The sequence below is a fragment of the Bos grunniens genome, chromosome 2, assembly GCF_055505025.1.
Source record: "Bos grunniens cultivar Pamir isolate PY7600 chromosome 2, Bosgru_T2T1.0, whole genome shotgun sequence".
Classification (NCBI taxonomy): domain Eukaryota; kingdom Metazoa; phylum Chordata; class Mammalia; order Artiodactyla; family Bovidae; genus Bos; species Bos grunniens.
Window position 1 is genome coordinate 38,991,944 of NC_141166.1, and position 18,402 is coordinate 39,010,345.

Genomic DNA, 18,402 nt, shown 5'->3' on the forward strand with positions numbered 1-18,402 from the left:
AATCACAAGGCTGGACCTAGTTTTAACCTTATGGCACCCCACTCCAGTACTCTTGCCTGGAGAATCCCATGGACAGAGGAGCCTGGTGGGCTGCAGTCCATGGGGTCACTAGGAGTCGGACACGACTGAGCAACTTCACTTTGACTTTTCACTTTCATGAATTGGAGGAGGAAATGGCAACCCACTCCAGTGTTCTTGCCTGGAGAATCCCATGGACAGAGGAGCCTGGTGGGCTGCTATCTATGGGGTCGCACAGAGTCGGACACGACTGAATCGACTTAGCAGCAGCAGCAGCATACGTGAGAGTTTATATAGGCCCTTTCAACTTTCTAAGCCTCAGTTTTCTAACCTGCTGCATGAGCCTCATTTTTTGCCCTGTTCACCTTGTAGACTGTGAGGGTAAAATGAGATAAAGGTATTACAATGATTTTAACCATTAAAGACTTTAAAAATGTATATAATATATTGCCCCTTAGCTTTCTTTAAATACCACATGAGAAGAATGTGGGATCAAAACAACAAAAAAAATATCTAAACAGCAACAAAAAAAGATCAAAACAAAAGTTCCTCTCAGAAGATTCTATGTTTAAAGGGCTTCCCTGGTGGCTCAGATGGTAAAGACTCCACCTTCATTATAGGAGACGCAAGAGACATGAGTTTGATCCCTGGGTTGGGAAGATCCCCTGGAGAAGGCAATGGATACCCATTCCAGAATTCTTGCCTGAGATAGCCCATGGACAGAGGAACCTGGGAGCCAGTCCAGGGGGGTCACAAGGAGTCCGACATGACTGCGTGACTAAGTATGTATTTAAAGGTTTCATCTAAATTGGTAACTTTATTTTTTTTCATTGAACTGTCAGCCATGTATAGTATACTGGTTTTCAATGGTAATTTTATTTTTTTAATTTTATTTATATATTTACTTATTCATTTTTGACTGTGCTAGGTGTTACTGCACATGGATTTTCCTTAATTGTGGCAAGTGGGGCCTACTCTTTCATTGAGGTACACTGGCTTCTCACTGTGGTGGCTTCTCCTCTGTGCAGCATGGGCTCGGTAGTTGTGGCACACAGGCTTAGATGCTCTGTGGCATGTGGTATCTTCCCGGACCAAGGATCAAACCTGTGTCCCCTGCATTGGCAGGCAGATTCTTAACCAATGGACCTCCAGGGAAACCCTCAGTGGTCATTTAATTATGAAATATTTCTTAGTTTTTTCATAACAAAGAGTATAAAGACTTCTCTTATTCCTTCTCAAGTAGATATATTCTTGGCCATATACTTGATTTTTTTTTTTCATAAGGATAGGACCAGTGTCTGACAAAACATTACTGACTCAGACTCAAATGATATGGATGACATTTACATATCCCCATTCCTAGACAGACACATGCAAAGAGCAAGACTTGCTTGTTTCTCCAGGGCCCTCACCTGCTTGGGAGACAGGCTGTGAAGATCAGCAACAACGATGGCGGGGGAAGACGTGAGCACTGGTTTGTCCATTCCTTCCGGTTTTCTGGATGGGGCTGGGCTGCAGCCCTGTGGCTGGCCTGTAGCAAGAAGTGTGTCTGTTGGGGCACCTGCTGGCTCTGGCTGAGCCTCGATGAAGGTCACAGATCGTTTTTGGTCCGCTGTAGGTTGGAAGTAGAGCAGTAAATCAGAATAGGAGGATAGTAGGTTGGCAGTGCTTAATAATTAGCCTTAACCAGTGTCTCCTGCCTTTCTTAGTAAAGACATTGCTCGTTTACCAACAAATGAGAGCACATTAGGCCATTAGATACATGTTTTGATTTTACCTTCTTAGGGGCTCTCCTCATAGCTCAGCTGGTAAAGAATCTGCCTGCAGTGCAGGAGACCCAGGTTTAATCCCTGGGTCGGGAAGATCCCCTGGAGAAGGAAATGGCTACCCACTCCCGTATTCTTGCCTGGAAAATCCCATGGATGGAGGAGCCTGGTGGGCTGCAGTCCATGGGGTCCCAAAGAGTTGGGCATGACTAAGCAACTAACACTTCACTTCACTTCTTACAAACAGTAGCACATGGGTGGAAAAATCATTTTTACATAAAAGAACCTTTCTGCATAAATTGTTTTTCCATAAAAACAAGATCAGTACAAAGCATTAAGTGAACTTGGTCATCGCTCATAACAACTGCCAACAGGAATTAAAAGTTCCTATTACTCATCATGCCCTTGTCTTTGGTGAGACATATAACAAACCCAGTTCCTGGCTTGGGTAAATAAAACACAATCTTCTATCATCAAATTTCATAGCATTTGTGGTTCAACTTGGACTTCCCGGACCAGGGATTAAACCTGTGTCCCCTGCATTTGGCAGACAGATTCTTAACCATGGAACTTCAGGGAAGCCCTCAATAGTAATTTTATTATTAAATATTTCTTAGTTTTTTCACAGCAAAGAGTATAAAGACTTTTGTAAAGACAATTCCCAAAACAAGGGAATTATTCATTTACCTAGGTGCATGAGGAGAGAGATGGGATTGAGGAAGGTGAGGGGAAAAAAAGGCACTCAAGTTTCCTGGGAAACTTCTTCCCTTTTCCTAGTGGCTTCCAAAGATGTGTTTATCTGCATGACTCTCAGTCTCTGAAGGCCTTCCCCGCTGTGTGGCAGGGCAGTAGGCCTTGTGTCAATGTCTACCCAGAGGGACACAGGAGGCCTCACCGGATGGCTTTGTCTTAGGTTGAATGCTCCTGCGGGTGGTTGACAGCCGAGCCCCGTGGCGGTTTCTGGGTTCAGTCTGAGTCTTCTGACGTGACAGTAGAGGACGCCTTAGCTAAAGGGAATAGGCAGAAGAAAAAGCTAGCAGGAAGGATCTAACTGCTGGGAGGGAAGACTAAATTCAGAGGATTCTATGGTTTGTTCTCTTCTTTGAGGATCTCTTTGGAGTCTTATGATTGTTCCTTATATTCTTAGCCCATAAAATAAACTGCTTCCTGCATATTTAAACACAAGTACTTATATAATTCTGGCATCCCCTTTAACCAATCCTATATTCTATCTTAACGATTATTACCCCTTTATATAGCTTAAGAACATTAATATAAATTAAAATAGTTATAGTAAGAATTTCAGGATACAAAGCTAGCAATGATTGCTTACCAGTCAGCCTTTGCTCATCCAAAAGCTGTAGCTGAATATATTCTAACTTTGAAGTAAAGACTGATGAAAAACACCCCAGATTCTGGGAAAATGTCCAGCCTCCAGATCAGTGCTGGGATGTTCCCATCAAAGCCACAGCACAAAGCCTCATTTAGATTTTTATTTAGATGGTAACATAAAGGAAACCCACCCTACCAAAGGAAATTTTTAAGAATAATCTTTACTTCAATTTCAGTTTTAAATAGAATCATTAATCTTGAAATGAGGAAGAAAGGATGACTGTCTCTGCCTCTCTACAGAAAGAGGCCTTCAGTGAACTTTATAACAAATCTTCCGTGGTCAGTAGTTTCACTGGCAATGGTTTCTGAATAGGGAGCAAATAAAAACATAAGCCCACTTATTTCACCAAGTAACCAGGTTTGCTAATAAGATTTAGAGCTAAAAATAGAAGCCCCAAACTCTCCACTTTGCCCAAGCACTTACCATGTTTTAAAGTTGCTCTGTACTGCTTATTTCAGGTAGGGAATAAATATTTCAGGTAAAACAGAGTCTTAATACACATAAAATAGAGTCTTAATATACACTAAAAATTGAATAGAACCGCCCTTTCATAGCATGTCTCCCCTGCCCTTTCAGGGTTGCTTACCTGCCTCAGGCCCCTCTTCCTCCCCAGTGGCTGCTGAATGAGAAGGTTCTGTTGGCCAGGTTCACTCTGCACACTTGCCACCCTGTCAAGAGCATCACCAGTGTTAGCATGCCCGGAGCAGGCAAATGAGACAATCTTCTGGTGGGTGTTAGTCAAAATCACTTACAGGAAACAGTCACTTCAAAGATACCATTATCTTTGAAGGAGGGTTAGGAAAGGACCCCTGGGATGGGAATTTTCAGAGGTTTAGGAAGTAGGACACGAGGCCTTGTAGCCCCAAGCTGCCAAAATTGAGATTCTGTTTTCAATCACTGATGCCAGTCTGTCATTCAGCAAAACATTGATTCAATCACACCCCTGGTTTGGAAGCCACCAAAAGGTTTAACACGTCATATGCTAATCTCAATTTTTTTTTTCAAGGGTAAGGAGAAAGGTGGTGACGAACGAACACGAACAACTCTATCACATGGATGGGAACACCTTTTAAAATATTTCAACTTACATGAAAATAAGATGGACAAATATCAAACACATCAGACACAGAATCCATTTGGGTGAAGGGTCACATTCAACGCATGTTTGCAGCCTGAAGTCTGTGACTGAGTAAATAGTCACATAGGTAGACAATGAAAATGTCTTTTAAAATGATTTTAGATTGATAAGGCTGGCAAAGAAATTAAGCTGTCATTACAACTTAGTAGCTTAATTACTATCAAATAGTTGCACCCAAATATAGCACACAATTTGTAAAAGTAACAACCTGCTCCTCCCAAATTTACTGTGTATGTGTGTCTTTTATATGCAAAAATGGCTACCAGCAGTGGTCCCTATTTTAGTATTGGGTGAAGCTGAAAACACTGTCATGGACCCATGATCCTTTTTCATTCTGCATGCATATGTGTAATAGGGGTTTATAATGGGAGTGGAGGTGAAAAAAAGAAATATACTGTGCCCCAGAGAACATTGTAATCCTGTGGATGATGCCAATGTGATTAATTTCGGCTTTGCCTTTGCGAAAGGAGAGTCATCTACAAATAATTTTTACAGTAAAATATTCCACAGAGGAATGCAGCGTCAGCAACTGTCCATGAAAAGGAAAAGACTGTATGCATTCATTGCCATTTAAAAAAAAAATGAGCTCCCTAAACAAAATCCCCCTGCAGTTGTAGGGAGAGAAGTCGGTGGCAAGATGGACAATCAGACGTTTCCCCTAGAGTTAATCATTACATGGTTGACACAGTCACGTGTCATTTTTAAAAGTCTTACTCATATTTCCACTAGAAAAAAATTCAATGATTCCCAAATGGAGTTTATCATAGTTTTTCTGAAATAATTAGGCCATTTGGGATACACGAAATTCCATAGAGTTTTAAAAACAGGTGTTTTTTTAGACTTTCTTATTCTCCTGAATATCAAGTTCAAAAAGATCAATGTACATTGTTTTTATACATATATAACCTTGTACCATAAATGACCTTTCTATGTAGATGGAAAATTACCTCAAAGGAACAATGCAATAAATTCTGATAAGCAATACAGACTAAGTTGCTGGCAAGTTTGAAATGACATCTCCTTATTAATTATACATTTTAATATGTGTCTTAAACTGGAAAGATTAAGTATTCGATTACCATATGCACAAAAGTAGAAACAAGTTTTTCCCAAATACCAAGCAAAGCTTTCACTGGAATGGATTCTTCATTGACATCTAAATGTTACCTCAGTTCCCTTGGCCGTAAAGGGAGGTTAATACTTACCATCTACCTCCCATTAAGGTAGAGAAAAGAAGTTAGTCAATGTGAAATGGTTTGAACATGAAAAGTGATGTAACATAGTATGCTTCATTGTTTTACATCTATAATGAGTTTATTGCTTCTAGAACACCAGAAGGAAGTAGGTAATAAAAAGTCTTAAAAATAATTGGGTAGAGAAAATGAAATAGAGGCAGTCCGCTTTCACTTTTATTCAGTAATCTGAGATTGTGAGAAAAAAATGGTGCAAGAAAAGAAATACATGTCACTCAGGGAGTGTTAAATGCCAAAACATAATGGTACTTTCACGATGATTATTCCAAGGAAGAATCAAAAGCATCAAAGTTTTCTCTATGGATAGAGAGGTTCATTCTAAGAAATGGATCAGGTTTATAGATTTAGTATTTAGTTGCTTTATATAAATGATACAGTTAGTGTTTCATGGAATGCACATATCAATGATTAAATTATAGAACATTCCCTTGGAAATACAGCTCAGCTAATATATTCTCCCTAAAAATATGATGCTAACATGTTTATATTTGGAACATCAAAGTCTGGCTTAACTGTGTGCAGAGGATACATTAGTAATAAACAACCAGAGAAATTAATAATAGAAGTAATGCACACGGAAGTAATTTTGGGTCTATATCAAATTGGAATTGCATATAAAAGGTGGTTTCAATTTAGTTCTCCCCATGTCATGTAATATTTCTGTCATGTGCAGGATTTGTGATACGTGACTATCGGGGTGCAATATAACACCAACCACAAGACCATGGTGTTTGCCCTAAGCACCTCTCTAGAGAAAACCAATTCCCTAAAAATTTTAATCTTCGGAATGAGAAATGGCTGATTTCCACTGTTTGGTCAAATAAAAAGGTAAAACCATAAGTATAAAAGCAAACAAAACTTTCTAAATTGAAGTGAAATCATCCTTGGTGTTTCTGAGTCACTAAGCAATATTAATTACTCTGGCAAACAATCTGGATTTTAGAGAAGTAAATATGGGTCTTGGCAGAACTGGTATAAGTCAACTGTCTACAAAAACCAAAGACCTTACTCAAAATGCAAGAAAGTAATTTATAAGCTAGAAAAATTTAGACAATGTTAGAAGACAATCCTGGCACAAATGATTTCTTTTCTCTCATTTCAGCATGAAGACTTGGAGTGTATAAATATGTTGTTTAGTTGCTAAGTCATGTCTGACTCTTTTGCATTGCAGGTGGATTCTTTACACTTGAGCCACCGGGGAAGCACCATATACAATTAATATGTATGCATATCCTAATGAAATACATGCTAAGTCGCTTCAGTCATGTCCGACTCTGTGCAACCCCATAGACGGCAGCCCACCAGGCTCCCCTATCCCTGGAATTCTCTAAGCAAGAACACTGGAGTGGGTTGCCATTTCCTTCTCCAGTGCATGAAAGTGAAAAGTCAAAGTGAAGTCGCTCAGTCGTTCAGTAAATACATATTTAATGGTATTTCTTAAAGGATAGGGGAACAAAAGGCCATTCAGTAATACAATAAAAATTTCTGTCACTCATCTCAAAGTACAAAAAAAGTGTATTTCAACATAGATTTCAAAATAAAAGTTTTAAGTAAAAGTACTGGGTGAAACTATAGGAAATGAATTTGTATTTCCTTTGCTTTTATCTATACTTTTAGTTTTAATTTTATTATGGTTAGAGAAATCTGGAGGGGGAACAGAAGGCACACAGCATAGCCATTTTCACCCGGTGACCGCCTTGTGCTGAGGAATGCATGAAGCCAGTACTGAAGGAGCCATAAAGCATTTATAGGAAACAGGGATATAAACAGTAGACAAAATCCTACTCTTCCCTTTCCCAGTAAAAGATTAGCATTTAAAGTTTACTTAGCCTCCATAACATCTAAGAAAATATATTTTAAATGCCACAGCATTTAGAGATTAGAGACTGGAATTCAGACAAAAAAGGGAAGGATCTGGATCTTAGTTCTCCTGTAAGAACTGATTTAACACCGGGAGAGTACACTTCTCTGTGTATCACAACAGATAAACAGATATTTTTTTAGTTATTAATTCTCAACTCCATAACAAGGTTGCTTTAATCTTTTCTATTTGGGTGTACTTGCCAAATTTTCATTGTTTGGAAATGTGGATGATCATGAGATGGATAGATTATTTTTATTTTGTTTCACGCAGACTATCTATCTTGTTCAAACTTGTGTCACATTCTTATTTTCCACTGTGATTAAAATTACCCTTATGGAATCAAATAGCGTTGTAATCTCTTCTCTCTATTTTTTTTTTAAGCTAGAGTTGATTGTCAATTCCTGCCTTTCAAAATGTTCTAACATGTCCAAACAAAATTTAATTCTCAGGTATAAACTTCCAGGCTTAAGTGCTTGAATAACATTTTGCATGTTTATATTCTTCTGGAGAGAGAAATATGGCCCATGGTGTGTGTATTTGGGGGTGGGCACAGGGAGAGAAGATCTACAATGAAGTTTCTGTATTTCTAAGAGTAAAACTCTTAAAGAAGAGAATTCTTCCATGATATACATACTATTGCAATTTATTAGTTCCAAAAGAAAAAAAAATTCACCATAGCATAGTGATTCTTACAGACTTATACTTTTTCCTATGAATCTTTATAAGAAACCAGTTACCACACATTAAAAAAATCCTGGAAGAAATTTTCTAAAGGTCTGCAAAATTTTTATTGGTTTCCACCTATTTATCAGGTTATACTATTATCCTGGAGACTTCCTCATTTAGGCTTCGGACTAACTTGCCCACGCTGCCTAAAACAAGTGTTCTTTCAAAAGCAAATCCCCAGAAAGTTTATCAAAATGTGGGGTTGGGGTGAGCAGCAGGGTCTAATACTTTCTGTTAGGCATGTTTCCTGATATTCTTTAAGCTTTAGAGTCAGGTTTTCCTTCGTTGAGGGCTCGGGTGTGTGCTAAATGTAATTTATATAGTTAATATCTTACTGCTTCTTTAGAACCTTAAGAATCTGCACCATAAAGAAGTTTCATGCCAAACATAAGAAAGCCTGGAAACCAAATATTAAAAATATATATCCTATTTTATAAACCCACCTCTTAGTAATGCCAAAAGTTCCTCTCCTCCAAAGAGAACTTGGTGACCTGGTGGCGTTTGAGAGAGATGATTTGCAGTGCATGGCAAAGGCGGACGTGCTACGGCTGTCGGATGCCTCTGCACGCGTGGAACTTTTTAGAATCCAAAGTGAGCGCTTCATTTTCTGGTTTCTTTATGATCACTAATCGATCAGGGTGACTGGCATCCAGAACGCAAACACACCAGTTATGGGAACAACAGATCAACAAAAGTTGATCCAAAACAGTCATCAAGGAACTCACGTGATTGACTAATTCATCTATAGATAAAACCTATAGCGTTGGCTCTGAACCACCCTCACATAGCAAGAACTTGGGGTTTATTCCAATCTACACTGGACCAAAGGCAGATTGGATTGGTTTAGACAACTCTAGATTAGTCCGTTTGAACCCTAAGCCTGACAAAGAGGGCCAAGTCTTAGGGAGAATTTATAAAAATTAACTCAAACTCTCATCTTCTCTCACCAACTCCAGACTAGTATTTTATTCAGTAAGAATAGAATTTGGCCTAGTTAGAAAAGACCTGGGACAAAGTCTGATTTAATACTTTCTACTGTCAGTAGGACATTGAAATCACCTTCCTAACTAGATTCTTCTGTCTTGTATGTAATATTAAGCATTAAACAAATAAATGCTTTGAAACCAGTGGTCATGGTGCTAGGCTGGGTTCAGAGCTCTTCCAATACTGTGAACAATGAAGGAAACCACCTTGAGGACTACTCTGTTCTTCCCTGTCCTTGCAGTTCTCAATAATGGAATTAAGCCTGCACTCTGCAACACTTCCACATTTACCACAAATAAGAGACTGATCTATCCAGGCAGGGGCTTGCAAACACAAATGAATGTCATGAATTATGAGGCCAGTTAAAAAAAACAAAAAGATACATCTGATGATGCAGTAAATTTCCCATTTTCAGTTGCAAAAGAAAATGTGAAATCTGAACAAGATGCAAAAAATAAAAAAAGGACAGCCTTTCACAGGAACGGCCTCTCAACATTTCCTCATCTTTGTGATACAGCAATAAACATGGGAGCACTCACTATATAATGCAAACCTGAAAGGGAATATTTTCTCTTGAGATGAAACAAAGGTACTCTTAGCATGAACAAGAAGCATTACCCCTAATGAGGATTAGTTGAGAGGTGTGAATCAACAGCACAAGATTAGGAATGTTTGACATGGTTTATCTGAGTGTTAAAGGTGCAGGCCCCCTTTCTGAAGCTTTAAACCAATAGCCAAACCATTATATTGTTTGCATCATGAGAAGTCTCTTACCAAGAAATGTTTGTATCTGATATTTCGTGGCAAATTTGGGGGTCATCTTAGCACTGGGACAGACATTCTTTATATAAACATGGTTTGAATAAGCTATCATAACAGCCTGTCACATTGCATGCACCAAAGAGAGGGAATTATATAAATCATGTTGACATTGGTATTCTTATTATAGTATCACTGTTTTCTTATCACCCATGGTATTGGCTGGAAGACTTGTCTAGATTGGGGCTTCCTAATGATAGGGAGTTGTATTAAAAGGCTTTTGACAAAAAAAAATTTCTTAAAGACTATCAGCATGGGAGGGAATGTTTAGCTGGGATAAATTTAACATTTTGTATATCAAACTCTTGAGATGGTCCATGGGATAAACCCCTAGAAGAACTCCAGGGATTTTTTTTTTTTAAAGTAGACTTTTTAATCCATTTGTGATGGAGCTCTGAAGCTGAAAAGTGAAAGAGGCTACACCTTTGACTTCCAGGCTCGTGTGTTTATGAGCAACAAAGGGCAAGGAATGGAAATCGATATCAAGACGGGGCGGGAGGAGACAGAGAGACAGAGAGACGGAGGAGACAGGGAACAGCTTGTTTCCCAGCACAGACACCAATACACAGGTAGCATTGACACTGTACCTAGAGAGGCTGCCCTCGGCGGCCAGGCCCTGGGAGTCATCGAGGACATTAGGTTCACTGCAGGAGGGGTAGGGAGATGAAGCATTTAGGGAAAGAAAATGCAAAGAAATAAAAGAAAAAGGAAAAAAAAGGCATGCACTTTTCTGCTTCTAAGAACCAAAAATAAATAAATAAATTTAACAGAACAAGGAAGGAAAAGGAGACAGTCAACCATTTCACCTTGTGCTGAGTTGGTCAAGACATAGGACTCAAGGCAATGTGGAGGGGGGAGGCCTTTGGGTGGATATGACTCTCAGAGGAGTGATCTATTTACTGGTCAGGAGTTGGGACTTGTGATAAGCTCCAAATGGACACAGGAGCTCTGGAACACATTGTGGAATGAGTCTGTAGAAGATGAAACTATCATTCCTTTGATAACCATTTGGCTGGGTGGCTATGACTTTTCACCTGTCTTGTTCATATAATGTTTCATTGACCAGGATCCTGCTTCTTTCTTGTGAGTTGTGACCTGATCACACAGAAACCACTTACCATGAACTGTCACAACCCAACTCTTGGAGCTGATGCCATTAAGAAAAGCAAATAAAGAACCTGATTGCACCTGCTAATTTTGCAGTGAAAAAGGAAGTTGAATGAAAAGAAGGAAGACAACCCTGGTATATTCACATGGAACTTGCATTCACCTCCTCACTCCATCCTCTAGTGACTGAATTGTAAATGCCAAAAGAAGAAACCTGTCAGGTTGGTGAAAGAATGATTAAATAGTTTATTGATTTATTTGGGTGCCGCTAATTTATTTGGGTGATATGGGGATTCGTGAACAGAAACTATGTCATACATACTTTCTCTTTCCTTCAGTGCCTAGCTCTGAGCTAAGTGTCCATGTGGCACTCAATAAATAGTTGTTAAAATGGATGGAATTAAACTCTTTATTGTTCACCTATACTGCAAAAATAGCCTCCATCCCCAGAAAGAGGCTTTCCCTAACAGAGAGAGACATCATTACCTTTGCTAGCCCTCCCAAGCAGGACTCAAGCCCAAAGAGTTTAGCTATATTATTTTGCTGGGTTTCTGGTCTATCCATAATAAAACAAATTTTCTCCCCAGAAATGAGATAACTCCTTAATGGATATTTCAAAGCGATTTGATGGCCTGGTTATGTTATGTAAATAACCAAAAAGAATCTCTACTTAAAATTCCCTAATTTAAATAAAAACTTTTACATAGACTAAAGTTTTGTTTATTCTCAATAAAGTTTGCATATTTCTAGGAATTAAAAATAAATCACTATGTTCCCATATTAACTGCCTGTATGACTTTATATCTTTTTTTTTGGATATTTTATAATTTGGCTCTCTTTTTTGGTATATTTTATTTATAAGACTTCCTTATCAAAGATAAACTATCAGTAGGTAAAGCAGTATCTTACAATGATAATAATACTTTTATATTACCAATTTTTATAACTCCATAGTATATAAATAATGCTTTCTTTACAAGTATATAATTTAGTTATTAATATTTTATCATTCCCCCATTTTTAAAATATTCTGCAAAATTTGGCTTTATTTCACAAATTTTACTTCATCTGTACAGTTCAGGAATGATAGGCTAAAGGATTTAGGTACAGAGTAATTATTTCTCCATGTAAACTAAATTTATCTGAGCACAAGAATGTCTCCTGATTGTTCTTATTCTCCATGTATAAGTTATACCACAATAACTCCATAGTTAATAAGAATAAACAATAAACTAGATAAAAACATAAGACTGATTCTTTGAAAGAATTCAGTTCCTAAAGTAAAAGTCCTGACTCTGAAATAGATAATGTTTTATTTCTTATGTCAGATCATTTTCTGTATTACCATATAAATGGTAAACTATATGTATAATGTTTCAAATCTATATTCTTAGAGGTTAGAGAGCACCAAAGAAAATGTTTTAAAGAGTCTAATTATGGAATCATAAAACTCTATAGGTAGGGAAGCTACCTTAAAGGCAGATTTTAGCTAACCTCTCATTTCACAGAGGAGAAAACTGTGGACTCTTGTTAAATGACCTGCCCAAGGTCACACATACTGGCATGGGTCTTTTTTTGCTTTGTTAAGCATCACTACCTCCAACTAAATACTGATGACATATCAGAAGTCTAAGCTACCAAATATATCAAGGCAGTCCTATACACTTACCAGGTAGCCATTATTAGCTTAGCTGATAATATATATGAAATACAAGAATGTCATCTGAAAGAAGACCATGAAAGAAGAGCATATATCTATTTATAGAACAATGTTAAGGAGAAACAATGCTTGGATCAGAAATTGAGATCCCTTCAGCTTGCCTGACTTAGAAAATGCTACAAATTGTTGTGTAAACCCTTGTTGAAAATTTGTTTGAATGGTATACTTTAAAAAATGGATTGTTTGCTTCTCTTTAGGCCCTTTTTAGTGTAACAGGAGTGAGTTTTCAGAATTTATACCTTTGCCCCCAGATGTGGAATACGACATATGCAGGGCTATTTACCTTTGGCTGGGTAACATGCCCACCTCAGCCTGAGGTGCAGACATGCTGGAGACATGGCTGGAGAACCGCCTCCTTCCAATGGTGCTCAGGAGGTAAGCTTCTTGTTCACTTACCACACTGGGCATGCTGACAGAGTCATCTGAAAGGGCCAGAGAGGAGAGTGTTAGGAAATTATGACGCTGACCAGAAAACCCAGACCAGCTTTGTACTTGGGTTCCATCCTTGCCTAGAATACAACCTTAGGACAATATCTAAAGTTAAATTATCATTTGTCCCTTTGTACAGATTCAAAACTAAGACCTTTGGGAGCTTAAGAAACATTTTCACTGCTTTTATATAATCAGAGACTTTAATAGCTGAGTCTTTAGTGTCACTGAACATTGTCATTTATAAGAATATGAACATTATGAGAACTTTGAGTTAAAGTGACTAGTTACTTCATTTGGTTGAGGGAAACAGCATCAATAAAACATCAAGAATGTATCCTTATCTTGAAAAAAAAAAAAACCTTCTGGAGCTGAGTTTTTAATCTGCACAAAGGGTGAAGGATAATTCTTCACATCTACACATCTCCCACCCTCGAACAGCTTTCATGAAATAAACGTAAACTTCTTGTCCATTTCTACAAGTAGATTATTTGTAAAAATAAAGGGGCGTTGGCAAATTAAAGGTTTCAGAAAAGCTGGACTACAACATTTTAAACATTCCAGAAATAGTTCAGTAGGGGACTGTGTTATTGAACAAATCAAGCACGTCTGACTTTCAAACACTACACTCAGGACATTTCATGATTTTTAGACTGCTGAGGGAAAGACTATTTCAGGTATTTTTTTTCCGAAAAATATTTAAAAATCTATAAAGTTCAGAAATAAATGTTTGTTTTAATCTAACTTTAAAATTAGAAGCAGACACTTATTTTCTCCATAGAAACTGAAATTCATGTATTCAAATCCATATTAAAATTAACTTTAGTATAGTATTTTTGACGAGACGACCTCATTCTAAGTGAGCTAATATTGTTTGTCATTGAACAAGAAACATATCTTGACTAACCTAGAATTTTGGTGAACTTTTTACTACCATGTAATCTGACATCACTTATTTAAAATATCCTAAGTGGTCACATTTCTAGAGAAGTTTATTTCAAACCCAGAGATGAGTATATAAAGTCCTGAAAATTTTTAATTTGCTACATAACAACTGACCTGAAGTTGATTCTTGTTATAGAATGGTATTTCCTTTTTAGGTATTCAGAGAGTAGAGTATAATCAAATATGCCTTAAAAAACATGAAAAAATGTGGTAGGATAGATTGAGCTATTTCTACTAAGACCTTTCTGGGATTCCAGTAATTTTTTCCCCCTCTTATTCAAACTCATATATCACTTAACATTTACTCCTTCGATATTTTTTTTGGTGATTATATGCATTGCCTTCCATTCTTTTTTTTAAATTTTATTTATTTTATTGAAGTATAGTTGATTCACAACGTTGTGTCATTCACTCTTTTGTTAGGCATTCTTTATCAAAAAATGTCTGTTATCTCCTCTAGAAAACTCTAAGATTTTAGCCAGCAGAGAATATATCCTTCTCATACTTCTTGTTCCTCATCTCGTTCCTGCTAGGTCTTAATACAGGTTTGATTGCTGAATGGAAAATTTGTTTAATTCAAAGGTGTTAACACTCTAGCTTGCATACTGTATTTCATAAATTAATATACACCCACATCATATTGGTCATTGGGACAGTTATGATTTTGAGAGCATAAAGATTAACAAAAACTTGCATACATGTCAGTGTATTAATGTTGGCCCTTGGTCAGTGCTATCTCTGTTTATGTCTTCTGTACTAAACTTTTCTTCCCTACTTCCTTCCTACTGGCTTGGTCATCCTCTAATTCACAAGGTCACCTGAAAAATACATTTAGCTCTATTAAAGAGAGTTTTTTTTTTTTTATCATTTACTATCATTTAAAAAAATTTCTAGGAGAGACTATTTCAACCATTAAAGAAAAACAGATATTACTTTAAGTTCTGGACTATTGCTAGGACTTATAATGAATATGTGAACTGCTAATCCTTGTCTCTCTCATTTTGTTTTTTTGGTCAAGATCTTTCAAGATTTCCCTAATTACAATTTTAGAATTATTTCCATGAGACATGATTTAGAAACAAATATGTCTGGAAGTTATGTATAGGACAATATGATTATCACTTTGTTATCTATTTAACCCTGAAGCTAAATCTGGAAATATTACTGATACGTGCTTTGACGAAGTAGTTACTTCTTTCCCTCTCCTACACTTCCAACCGTAGTAGGGTATTAAAGAATTTTCTTTCATCTTAGTTAATTAAAATTCTAACCTTGACTCTAATTTATTTCAGAGTGGGTTTTTTTGTTGTTGTTGTTTGGTACAGAGGGGCTCTGAGTAAAAGTCTAGATTTTGTTTTCTTAAGACATAGACTGCACACTTTACAGGTTATATCAGAGTATCTTTAAAACACAATTGGGCTGCCTCAGTGACTGGGGACACTTAAATTGGGTTGTATGCCCTCAAGACACTCCGCTGGGTTTACATTCTAGACAATATTGCCAACTATTTTTTTCTGAGTTGTGAGCATATGCCTTGCTCACTTTTCTTTGCAGTCAGGTCACGTGAGTGCTGTTTTTTAAAGAAATATTTTGGCTGTGCCACACGGCACGTGGGCTCTTAGTTCCCTGACCAGGGATGGAACCCTTGCCCCCTACATTGGAAGTGCAAAGTCTTAACCACTGGACCACCGGAGAAGTCCTGTGTCACCTAAGTGCTGATTGATCTTCTAAACAAGATTGGCCAGGAAAAAGGAGAATAAATGCTCCCCTTAGTTCCTTAACCACAATTTAAATGGATTAGTGGAAAGGTTAAATGCATAAACTCAAAGAAAATTTAGGGGTCATTAAAGATTTACTTTTTGCCTAAAATCCTACCAAATGACCAAGGATATCAAGGAATTTATAGAAAAGCAGGCATAAGAAATCATGGGATCAGTCGCAATTCCATTTTAACTCCTTTTTGTAAAAATGACCAGAGGATCAGAACTGCAAAAGATCAGAAAGGCAGAAATCCACCCAAGTCCTCATTTGCATGGCCAAGCTGTGTCACACATGAGCCCCACCACCTCCCCACCCCAGATGCTGCAGGTGACCTACTTTCCTCATCCTCCTCATCAGTTCGACTCAGGGTGTCCTGGGAAGCCTGCTGGGATGGCTCACTGTCCTGCTCCCAGACAGTGCCAGTACCCGTGTTGGAGCGGGACATGGTGGCCAGGCTCAGGCGGTAAGCAGAAGTGGAGGTGCCCACGGTGCTGATGGACGTCTTTCCTTGGTAAGCTAGCGAGGTTGAGAGACCAAAGAAAATCCATAGTGAGGATGTTTTTTGGGTGGGGTGGAGGGGGTGCATAGTATGTAGCATGTGGGATTTTAGTTCCCTGACCAGGGATTGAACCTGTGCCCATCGGAAGCCAGGAGTCTTAACCACTGGACCACCAGGGAATTCCCAGGTGCTTGGAAGAAAACCAAGCTTCAAACTCTTCCCTCACAGTGTGTATTTTTTAAAAGGAAGGTCATTTAAATAGTGTGTCCCAGATAGATGAACTTTAGGACAAAGGGCTTCCCTGGTGGCTCAGACAGTAGAGTCTGCCTGCAATGTGGGAGACCCAGGGTTCAATCCCTGGGTTGGGAAGATCCCTGGAGAAGAAAATGGTAACCCACTCCAGCATTCTTGCCTGGAAAATCCCATGGACAGAGAATCCTGGCAGGCTACAGTCCATAGGGTCACAAAGAGTCAGACACGACTGAGCGACTTTCACATACATACATAGCAAACAGAATTGAAAACGTTATTAAAATAAAGAATCGGCCACTGATGTAATTGAACAGTTTTCTTGCAGGAGCATAATATCTCTAACAATAAAAAATGCTTTGATATTGCAGCCTCTCTCATTGTTTTCCAGTTTCATTTTCCAAGGCTGGCTGAATGCAGATTCATTTTGAGCTGAACTATAGATATCAATTTGATCAATTTCACTGAGAAATGTACCTTATACCTGACACAAGCATACAGAAGAAATAGACATATTGTCTGAAAGGAACTGCACAATCAAAATCAGAATACATAATTAATACTGTGTCCTTATTACCCTTTTCTGGAGATTACAATAAAACACCCCCTTGATTTTTTGTCATATTATTTCATTATAAAGCAGAACATTTGAATGGCCTTGTGCAGATTTCACCAAGATTGTATTTGACAAATATTTGGTCCTTAATACATCACCAACAATAGGTTTTAGAAAGACAAAAAGCCACATGTATAAGAATATTCTACTTATAGGTGATGACTGCCCTCTAATGGCAGAAAATGATTTCTTTTCCTTCCCTAGTAACTTGAAGTTAATATAATTACAAAAGTAAACAATGCATTCCCAAAGAAAATCTTTTGAATAATGTAAAGAAAGTAACCCCAGCCCATCAGTTTTAATTCAATCCTCTCTCTCTCCAAGTCATGAAAACTTAACGACTTTTTTATCAATCATACAGACCCAGTTTTAAGTCCTCTCACAGGTGTCATTGTCTTTTTGTGTCAGTTATTTATCCTCTATTGAATCTTCATTTCTTCTTTTTATAAGCAGATTTTGAGTTACAATTTTGCAGGTATTTGTGTGGATTAAATGAGATAACATCTATGAAATAATCTACCATATAACAGATGCTCAATGAATGTGAGTCCCCTTTCCTTTTCAAAAAGGAAAATAAAGTACGAATTAAAGTAAGTTTTTTCCCCCCAGCTGTCTTCAAGAAAAAGCTGAACTACGAAAATAAAGACTGAAAAATATATTAGAAGAGGAATAAAATTAAATTCTTATGATGCCCCCTTGACTTGCACTGTTGACAAGGATGACAGGGTCAACAATGCTAGTTGTACCAAAATGGCTAACTCACACTTGGTTCCAGAAAGAGCAGTGACCTATAAAAAGGATCTTTCTTTGTTCTACTAGTCAAAGTCAGACCATCCCATGCATACTCACCCGATCCACTGTGAACTGCCTCTTTTAGAATTTTCAGTTCACTGTTGAACTCAGCAATGAGGGAGCTCTTACACAGAGGGCGTGGAATGAAACGCCGCTCTAGCTGGTCAGCAATGTGTTGTCGGGCAGAAAGCTCTTCATGGTTCTCTGCTGGTTGGGCCAGAAGCTGAAAGGAAGGCATAGATTTTCTGGTCCTCAGTTTTCCCATCTGTAAAATGGGCTAATAATTGTATTGATTTCATAGTTGGTGGTGAGGATTAAATAAA

The 18,402-nt window shown here is 37.8% G+C and overlaps 1 protein-coding gene across 22 annotated transcripts in view; it reads right to left on the bottom strand.

Moving 5' to 3' along the window:
* The window catches only part of UNC80 (unc-80 subunit of NALCN channel complex), a 230,089-nt gene that overhangs the window by 3,993 nt on the left and 207,694 nt on the right, over positions 1 to 18,402 (bottom strand). For 18 of the 22 annotated variants that reach the window (XM_086342424.1, XM_086342463.1, XM_086342385.1 and 15 more), the window contains 7 exons: positions 18,137 to 18,302; positions 16,260 to 16,439; positions 13,072 to 13,210; positions 10,549 to 10,605; positions 3,764 to 3,845; positions 2,680 to 2,791; positions 1,431 to 1,630 (listed from right to left, as the gene is read on the bottom strand). In XM_086342424.1, coding sequence (XP_086198550.1) covers positions 1,431 to 1,630; positions 2,680 to 2,791; positions 3,764 to 3,845; positions 10,549 to 10,605; positions 13,072 to 13,210; positions 16,260 to 16,439; positions 18,137 to 18,302 — 936 coding nt within the window. The remainder of the gene's footprint in view (positions 1 to 1,430; positions 1,631 to 2,679; positions 2,792 to 3,763; positions 3,846 to 10,548; positions 10,606 to 13,071; positions 13,211 to 16,259; positions 16,440 to 18,136; positions 18,303 to 18,402) is intronic. The other 4 variants (XM_086342417.1, XM_086342412.1, XM_086342389.1 and 1 more) reach the window with 1 other exon arrangement.